This window comes from Lactuca saligna, chromosome 8 (genome assembly GCF_052625555.1).
Source record: "Lactuca saligna cultivar CGN05327 chromosome 8, ASM5262555v1, whole genome shotgun sequence".
Lineage (NCBI taxonomy): Eukaryota > Viridiplantae > Streptophyta > Magnoliopsida > Asterales > Asteraceae > Lactuca > Lactuca saligna.
In genome coordinates, this window is record NC_136424.1 from 57,773,874 (window position 1) to 57,784,082 (window position 10,209).

Below are 10,209 nucleotides of genomic sequence, written 5' to 3' on the forward strand. Positions count from 1 at the left end.
TTAGTTTTGCCGAACACGCCCTGTAAATCATGTTAAAACTATAAATATGTAAGAATCGAAAAAGAAATTCATACACAGACATACATACTTGTTAATAAAAAAAAACCAAATTCATCAATTGTTGGCAGAATTCATATGTGCTGTAAATTGGAAGAAGAAGAAAGATACATAACCCCAATTTTTAAATCGACAATGAAAAGAAACACGAATCGTCAAGGTGTATAGTAAATACACGAGTCGTCGATGATGAAAAGAAGATTTCCAAGAAGCCAAATAGGGAAAATGATTTACAAACCCAACGAAATTTTCAAACTGTTCAAAAAACCCCAATTATATATGTTTTGTCTGTCCAAAAAAACCCAACAAACATAACATTTTGTCTAAAAAGTCCAACTAAGTTATACTTTTCTAAAAGTCAAATAAGAGAAATAGATGACGTGGTTTATTACCGTATCGGGAAAATGATTTGTTAGACCAACAAAATTTCCAAAACGTTTAAAAAACTCCAATCATGTATTGACTGTTCAAAAAAAAAAACCCAATGAACTTAAACAAAACAAAATTGGGATTTTTTTGAACGGTTTGGAACTTTGTTGGATTTTTTAGACAAAAAGTTCAGTTCGTTGGGTTTTTTTGAACAAACAAAACATGATTGAGATTTTTTGAATATTTTGGAAACTTTATTAGTCTTTTAAGTCATTTTCCTAGCCAAATATTGGCTGTTGTTTTAGCAAGTTTAATCAATACATTCAGGAAAGCGAAAATGACTTAAAAAGGTAACGAAGTTTCAAAAGTGTACAAAAAAGACCATTGTTATTTTTTTTTTGTACACAAAATACCATTTTACCGGTTATTGTAGGTTATCCGGTTTCCAAATGTTCAAAAAATACCATTGTTGTTTTTTTAGTACAAAATATACCATTAATGTTACTATTTGTACACAAAATACCAACAAAATACACATGTGTTCAACTAAAACATTGTGGTAACCAGGCTTCAGGTAAATGGGATGAGAAGAGTGTAATCAGCAACTGCTTGTTTAATTTTTTTTGAAATTGTTGGAAAAGATCTTACTTCCACTGTATGATCCGCCGAACAAGATTACAGGCGACGCTTCGGCTGACAAATTTTTCTTCAAATCGGTGATGAGAAGAGCGTAATCAGCAAGTGCTTGTTCGACTGTTAGATAGGCTAAAGTAGAAGCGTTCTTGTATGTCTCTTTCTGGCTTCCATATGGCATCGATTCACCATAATATCGATGCTAGATCAAATCACGCAACTTTTGGTAAAATTGTATTATTAAAGGTCCGCAAGTGAAGAAATTAATGTAGAGTAGAGTGATTAGGGCTTTTACTTCGGGGAAGATGACCATGGCACCAAAATGAGGGGTGAGTTCCCAAACGAAGTCGGTGTTGGCAGCGAACCATTCGATGTTGCCTTCGTTGCCGCAATAAAGGAAGATTGGGCCCAAACGATTAGGACCTGGGCCCACCCAGTGATCGGAGTCGATGAGATAACGTTGTTGGAACTTGGGAAGATCATTGAAGCTGAAATGATCAAGAGTCTGATCAAAGTATCGTGTCTCATAAGTGTACTTCAGCTGAACGAGAATTTTTTGGGTTTTGAGAAGCCGTGCGGATTTGCCGAGAAACGGAGGTGGCCAGCAAGATTCCGGCGTTGATGAAAGTAGGCAGATGATTAGGAGGAAGAATAAGAAAAAGGGTTTTTCCATGGTGGTGGAGGGTGGCGATGAAGAACAGTAGTGGCCGAAGTGAAGTGGAGGGTTCTTTATAAAAAGTAGCTAAATTTCCATTACATTCAAAGAAGGAAAAATGACTTAAAAAGGTAACGAAGTTTCAAAAATGTACAAAAAAGGTTTTATTTGAACTTATATATACTTCATTGGTATTTTGTGTATAAAAAATATACTTTAATGGTATTTTGAGTACTAAATAAAATAATATTATTTTTTGTGCATTTTTGAAACTTCATTACCTTTTTAAGTCATTTTCCCTACAGGAAACTTCAAAAAATTAAGAAAAGGAAAAAAAAAACTGTGTTAAAGTGAATTTTCTTGTTAAATTCATAAATTTGTGAAGTGTTTAACACAATCAAATTCTGAAAGTCACCGATCTTTAGAAAAAACATAAGAAAGGGTATTGTAGGAATTTAATTTTGAAGGAAGGCCGCTGATATCACCATAAAAAGAAATATCTCTATACAACTACTGAACAAAGAAAAGAAGGTTACAACTTAGTGCAATGAATACTTCTAAAACCTAGTTTAACATTTTTGTCTTTAGATTTGTTTGTGTTCTTGTACAATATTGATAATACAATCACTGAACACTTCTAAAATCCAGTTTAACATTTTTGTCTTTTGATAATCTTAATTTTTGCGGTGGCCAGATGACGCCATTAGAACTCCAACAGCCACAATAAACATGGACAACATGCCTACAAGAAGCACATATGTTCTCCTTGATGATTTTCTGTATTCACCAAAAAACAACACACCCCAAAAGGTACTCACAAGTGGGAGTGCCTGAAATCATTTCACAACAACCTCATAAGGTAAACATCTTCATCCAAATGCTTTAACTACTTGTACCATAAGGTACAACAAGAACTAACCTGAACTGCATCAGCCGCAGCATAACCAGCAGCTTGACCTCCCATAAACTGGAGACCGTTTCCAAAACCACAAAGAAAACCAGCCAAAAAAGCCCAACCACGCCCTTCCCAGTCATTTAAATATGCTTTGATTGAAGATTTAGGCAAGTTGAATGCGGGGTAATAAAGGAATGTAATGTTTAAAATTATGGCAATTACAAAACAAGAGCATGAAAAGTAGAAAAAAGCTGTGTAGACACTTAAGTGAGGAACACCATCATCCAATGTGTTCCATTGGTCATTGGTTGCAAGGTTAAATGCTGGTGAGAAGAGAGAAAAACATATTCCAGAAAACAAACACATGGCTAAACCAATCACAGTGCTTCTTCCAAATACCTGAAATAATCCCAACAAAATGTAAAAATTTAGCATTTTTCTTGATGCAAGCAAAAGAGTAAAATTTAGCGTTTTTATTTATGTATCGATCATATAACCTTGATTGATCTTTGGCTCTCGAGTTCAATAAGAAAACTAGCAGTTCCTGCTTTTGCTTTCTCCGGTTTACTGCTTCCATACTCAAGATCATTTTCTAATAAACGAAAAGAAAGATTAAACTAATAATCCGAGTTAATAAATTTAGTTGAAAATTTCAAGGATACTTACTTGATATCGTTTTTGACCCATTACTAATTGATCTGTAAAGTATCGTGTAATTAGGTCATTAGAATTCCAAATTTATCAGTCAAAACCTTTCATAAAAGATATGTATTCAAATAAATAAGATATATATACCCGTTTCCACCAACTTGACAACCTTGTAATTTGTTAAGCTTTTCTTTATTGTCTTTAGCATTCGATGCATGCAATGCTGAACCTAAACAGAGAGCGATAAAGAAACATGCGACCCCAGGAAAAAGTATCTCGGCTCTATTGATTTTGTCATCTAAAAAGTAGTTCAAAGTTGTACCTATTTCCCAATGATCCAAAAGATGTTTCAAAATATAGTACTCATGTGTGTCATTGTTAAGTAAAGATGATGATGATGATGATGATGATGATGATGATGATGATACCTATAACAACTGTAATACTTGAGGTGATGACCTCGGTTACTGATAAACCAACAAATGCCCACGCGTATTGTGTTGAAAGATTTCCAAGGCTTAAAACCACGCCACCCACCATTGCAAACAAAACACTTGGCCAATTATTCTGCGAAGAAAGTTGGATTGTAGTTCATGCGTATGTAATATGAATTTTAACAAAATAATGTATTTTGTGGAATGTTTTACGTGCATGAGTATACATATACCTGAGAAAGTTGGATTAGGAAATTGGGTTTTCCATCATTGGTATTGCCAAATTCTCCAAATGTGAAAGCGATTATAACAGCAGCCAAGAGATTGGTGATTGTGTAATCAAGATAAGTGTGTTGAGGAAGTCGGCCACGTCTTTCTAGCAGAGTTAGAATGGCGGGCCATGTTCCTAAGAAGAGGAGTGAGAGCAACATGCATGCTATCGCTCCTCCTCTGCTTTCCACTACATACATCTTTAAATCCTAACCGAATCAATTTGTTGTAAAAATAATGTCAAGAATCGAAGCCCAAGAAAACCCTATAAACAAAATTAATAACAAATGTAAGAATCTTGAAATGAATCTAAAGAGTATGGTTATTGAAAAGAATCTGCATGTGAGAGAAAAGAATCTGCATGTAAGAGAGTAAAGTTACACTTTTTTAATAAGTCAAATGCAACACAAACAAAGTTCCAAGTTGATGACTGAAATGCAAGAGTGAGACTTAACTTGAAAAATACACCAACTACTCATTAAATTTAGAGTGTTGAATCATGTATGAATCGAAGATTTTAGGATTGATGAGATGAACTGCAAGTGTTTCAGAAAGTAAACTTTTTTAGCAAATTAAATGCAAGAGAAACTTCGATCATGTCAAAATAAAAATATCAATAAACCATGAAAATTAAGATATTTAAGGATTAAAATGACGTTATGAACGTACGGAAACAACATATATTTTTAATCTATAAATAAATTTCTATGAACAAAAATGGACGTTGAGCAGAGTTTAGAAGTTGATTTAAAAACTAAAAAAGAATAAATATAAATAAGATGAATATCCAATGAATATAGAAGTACCCAGGAATCATAAAACCCCCAAAAACTATACAAAAATTGATATTATATTCCCAAACAACTTATTCTCTCAATAGAATCAATAAAATATATAATTTAATTAAATCTCGATATTTCTAAAAAAAAAGATACTAACATTATCACAAACACGATGAATCTCCCAAAGAATAAGATTCAAGAACAAAGTTTGCAGATCTTTGTCAAAAAAGTCAAACCCATCCTGACAGAGTAACTCAATTTTAAAAAAATAAAAAAAATCGCCATAAACAAGATGAATATATAATCTTCCAAAGAATCTAAAGGTACCTAACAATCATCACAACCAACAAATGTATAAAATAAAAGGATCTAATATCAACCAATCATGGACCAAAAAAGTAATTTTGCAAAATTATCATATCACATATATTTTGCAAGGTGTCATTTTTATGCATTATGACCTCAATAACATGCAAATTTGGATGATACCTATATAAAGAGTATGCGAGAGGTGATGTGAGCCTGTAAAGATGAACCACCATTAACAGAGTTCTGTTTGTTTGTGTTGTTATTCAACTTTGGCTCTACAGGGAAGACGAGTTTATATAATAATTAAGAACTAAAATAAGATGCGTTGGGACTAGGGAGATTTAAAAGGGATGATGCATATATATTTTTATTTAATAAAGTTTAAATTAAAATAAATATCAATAGTATTTAATATTAGTGTCATATTACATGCATAATACATATATTGATGATATAATTTTAACAAACAATTGATATAATTAATACATGCATTTTGTTATAATGAAATATTGACAAAATCCATATTCTATTCTAATAAAAGAATAGTCTTAAACTCTATTTGCCAAGTATAATTCTCATACAACACCTTCATTAATATTATATCATTTGTTATGTAGATATATTAGGCAATTCACTTCAAAATTCAAATTTACATTTTCTAATTATATGTTAATTTTAAAGTTATAATAACTTTAAAAAATTTCATATATCTCTTAATTAATAATTAATAATTTATTTAATATTATTTATTTAAAATAACTGATTAATAATTATTAAATTTTATTATGAATATTTAATTAATTTTGTAAGCATGGTTACCACGAGTTATAAACTAGTTTATATAACAATTAAGAAGTAAAATAAGATGCATTGGGACTAGGGAGATTTAAAAGGGATGATGCATAAATATTTGTACTTACTAAATTTTAAATTAAAATAAATATCAACAGTATTTAATATTAGTGTCATATTACATGCATAATACATATATTGATGATATAATTTTAACAAACAATTAATATAATTAATACATGTATTTTGTTATAATGGAATATTGACAAAATTAATTCATGTATTCTGTTGATATACGTTTAACGAAATATCATATTAATATATTATAGATACTAGGTATAAAACCTGTGTATTACACGGGTTGATTAAAAAAAATAAAATATCAAAATGTAAATTATAAGTATTTTTTAAAATAAAATTTTGAAATAAGGAATTAAGAAAAATATTAATTGCAATTTAGTATAATATTTATTAAATTTGATACTTTACACATATAAGTATAAGTATAAATATTATGTAGTTTTTTTAAGTTTAAAAATTCCAAAAACCATAAATTAATATGTGGATATTATTTATTTAAAAATTATCACAAAATGACAAGTATCAAAAACTCATTAGAGATTGACATGTGACAAAATTATCTTCATTTATTATAGTAGATTGGTGATATAATTGTAACGAAATAGTGATAAAATTGATATATATATATATATATATATATATATATATATATATATATATATATATATATACACACACACATACATATATAATCACCTTAATTAAAAATAAATAAATAAATAAAAATTAATAAAATAAATATTATAGCCGGAAATTATTAAGTAATAACTTTACTTATGCTATGTTTGGCGTGTCACAACTAACTTATAAACTATATTATTTTCCAAGTTTGTTTAGGTTGATATGTTTATCAAACTAAAATGTAGCTTATAAGCTAATTTATAAATTACTTTTTGTAACGTCCGTATTTCTGGGCTAAAAGCATTAATAATGTTGTAATAGTCTAGATCAACCTTTGTAACTCATTTTGAAGTAATAAAGAGGAATTATGTGAATATCATGTGAATTATATGCTTATTTGCTTAATTATTATGATTTAATTAATTAATAATGAAAATAAGCATTAAAAATAAATATTAGAAAAATCTGATATTCTTTAAGAAAGTTTTAGTGGCCGAAACAAGGATTCCGGAGATATAAAGAACGCCGAAATCCGAGTTATAACGAAGAAGTTATGACTTGTCGAAGTTTCGGGACGGAACCGGCACGGCACCGGGAAGCGTAAAAAGTGAATTTACGATAAAGTGATTTTTAGCCTTAACAATCTAAACGAAAGTCATAGTATTCGTTAAGCCGAGAATTTTGATAAAAAGAACATCCAAATCTGACTTCGTATGAGGAAGTTATGATTTTTCTAAGTTTTAGTTTAACAGTAGATAGCTAAATACTCGAATTTAAAATCGAACGATATTTAGCTAACACAACCTAAACGAGAATCGAAGGTCTCGTCAATAGTAGTACAATGGTAAAAAGACTGACGAAAACGGACGTCGGATGAGGAAATTATAAAATTTTAACGGATTTTCCTGTCCCGATCTGTTAAAAATAATAATATTAAAATTAAATTCAAAATTAGCCGACGAAGTCTAAACGAAAGTTGTAGAATATATTCCCTCCTATGCGTGCATATAAAAAACATCAAAACGGAGCTCGTATGCAAAAGTTATGAATTTTAGAAGATTTGGGTGCAATTTTCGAAAAATTCGCATGAATAGGAGCCGGCCACGTCACCCTCACCTCACGTACCGGAGCTGCTGCGTCACCGAGTCGTGGCTGAATCCAAGACCGAAACGTGCCTTCTTTGTGTCAGCTTCTGATAGGCCCGAAGCCGAGGTCCAATAGAAGAGCGACGCGCCTCACATCGGTGGTCCTTCCGAGCCTTGCTGGCCTTCGCTGCATCCGACAAGTGTTCGCTTCTCGACCTCTCGCGTAGCCCGACTCCGTGTCTCGCCCTTGCTGCTGCCACGCGCCTCGCCCCTTCGTTGCCACGCCTCCCCTTCGTGTCCGAGCCTCGCAGCCACTACGCGGAGTCTTCTTAGCCATTCAAACTTCGATCTCGCACCCTATAAATAGGGGCTGCGAGCCTTCCCGTGTACTTTTGGAAAATTGACATTTTTCACCCCTAAACTTATATTTTGACTATTTTGACTTCCCCCGAAGCCTCGGTATCATTTTTTAAGCCCGGAATACGTCCCGAAGTGCCCGAAGACCCGGAAAATTTTATCTTTTCGGTTTTGAAGCTCCAACCCTCGCAGAGCCCAATTTCTCAATAAAACTCCCAGTTTTATCAGAAACGATCATTTTAAGGAATGAATTGCTGCCCGATTATCATCAAATCAAGTAAGTGTATAGTTACTTTCATCTTACACATAGATATGAAGTATTTTCTATAAAATACGTGTTATGTGTAATTATATTGATTGTTTATTTGAGATCATTGTTATTAAATGTTTTATACAAGTTATAAACTGTATATGTATTTTTATCTACAAATATGTTGGGTAAAACATGGGTAGATGAAATAGTTAATGTGTGTTAAGATGATGAGAGACCTCGATGTTGTTGTTGTTCCAGTCATCTAGCGGAGTATGGATGACGACCACAGACTTTTCTAGACAGTCTAGTGGAACGCTAGCAGGCTCGCAACCTGTAGGTGTTTGTGGGTTTGATGTTCACCGGTGTACTCCATCCCCCTCATGGTTGCCTTACGAACATATATAGCTAAGGAATCCCCTTAGCAGTAAAGTCCATCCCGATGATAAAATCCTTAGACTAGGTCCCTTGTATAGGTGTTTAGGGACGTAACGTGAGGATAACGGGAATGGGTAATCAGGGTTATTGTTGGTTTGATAAAATTAATAAATTTATTGTTGATCGATGAAATTAATAAATTTATTATTATTTGTGGGTTCAAAATCCTATATGCTCACCAAGCTCCCAAGCCTGACCTACTCAACTTTCTGTTTTATAGGTAGTGGAACCAGAGCATAATTTGGATGATGATAAGGGATTTTTGGATTATAGGCCAGTAGTTGTAAATAACTGTTGTAAGGCTTATAATGTACTATTTATGTTTTTGATCTGTATCAAACATGACATCCTGAGTCTTTTTAATGAAATATATTTCTACGGAAATACTTTGATAAATCTTTATCATATTTTTATTTTGGAAACAAATTCCGCAACACTTTTATGTAAAATATTACTCTGATTTTCAAACAAGCATAAGCAAAATTGGTCTTTTCTGGCCGTGAAATTGGGGATGTCACACTTTTATCTAAAAGTTACTTAAATTAGCTTTTCAACTACCTTATAAAACTTTTTTAAAATTCTTCCATATATATACCATTTATTAGTTATAATAACACATTTTTCTACATGCTTTTATATATTATTTTACACTTGTTGTGGGACCTATATACCATAGGGTTGATTAAACTAAAATGTTAGATATGAATGATTTAATTATGTGTTTAGTTGTCGGACCCATATAGTAAATGAGTTTATTATAACAAAATGTTAAATACAAAGGTTTAAATTGTAATTTATTAGAAATTCAATTTGAAATTTTAAATTTAAAATTTTAAATTAATATAGTCATTATGATATATATTTAATTTATGGAACGTAAATTAATGATATATTGGAAAATGAAAAATAAAGTAAATGACAAATGAAAAATAAATATTTCAAAATTATGAAAAATGACATTTGACCAATTTAATGAGAGAATTGTCATATATATGAGAGAATGAATATTTATTTATTAATATAGATTTCTAGCTAGCTTACTAACTAGTTTATAAGAAATGTCATTTTTTATCAGTTACCGGCTAAGTTTTTAACTAGTCTTCTAAAACGTGACCTTAATATAAAACTGTGAAGCTTGGGATGATACAATGATATGAGATACCTTGTGGATGTTGTTCATGGTTTATTTCTTCTTTATATGTTGCTAATATTTTTGTCCAAAATAAAATTTTGTTGGACATAAATCGCCCGATGGCAGTTGGTCTAGTGAAAATCATGCGGGATTGAATTGGTTGAGTGGAATTCAATTGGTTGGAAAAGGGTATGTTATCACAATAAATCAAATGGATAATATGTTGACTTCGGATGTCGTGAATGACACACAACCTCTTATGGTAGTCCATATGTTGTCTATGAAACAAAATGGAATGGTAGTTTGTATATTCCTCTCGTATAGGAAAGGCAACCTATTATTGTGAACAAAGTTCTTATGTATAAAACACAAAGGGATGAAATTTAGTATGCTCTTCTAAT

The 10,209-nt window shown here is 31.4% G+C and overlaps 1 protein-coding gene across 2 annotated transcripts; it reads right to left on the minus strand.

Annotated features, from left to right (window-relative positions):
* Nucleotides 1-2,388: 2,388 nt before the first annotated feature.
* LOC145010953 (ureide permease 1-like) lies at nucleotides 2,389-4,191 on the minus strand. 2 transcript variants are annotated; one of them, XM_078969545.1, is made up of 7 exons: nucleotides 3,925-4,191; nucleotides 3,686-3,824; nucleotides 3,405-3,579; nucleotides 3,276-3,307; nucleotides 3,107-3,201; nucleotides 2,634-3,008; nucleotides 2,389-2,544 (listed from the first exon to the last, which is right to left on the minus strand). In XM_078969545.1, exons 1-7 carry the CDS (start codon nucleotides 4,159-4,161, stop codon nucleotides 2,389-2,391), a joined length of 1,209 nt encoding a protein of 402 aa, XP_078825671.1. In that variant the 5' UTR covers nucleotides 4,162-4,191. The 2 variants fall into 2 exon arrangements, with proteins under 2 accessions (XP_078825671.1, XP_078825672.1); XM_078969546.1 differs by lacking the exon at nucleotides 3,276-3,307 and having other exon boundaries at nucleotides 3,107-3,226; nucleotides 3,419-3,579.
* Between the last annotated feature and the right edge of the window lie 6,018 nt (nucleotides 4,192-10,209).

Coding starts and splice junctions, on each gene's coding strand:
- LOC145010953 (XM_078969545.1), bottom strand. CDS start 4,161: ATGTATGTAGTGGAAAGCAGAGGAGGAGCGATAGCATGCATGTTGCTC. Junction 3,308..3,404: donor TGTCAAGTTGGTGGAAACGG/GTATATATATCT, acceptor GATACTTTACAG/ATCAATTAGTAATGGGTCAA. Junction 3,009..3,106: donor AGAGCCAAAGATCAATCAAG/GTTATATGATCG, acceptor GGATTATTTCAG/GTATTTGGAAGAAGCACTGT.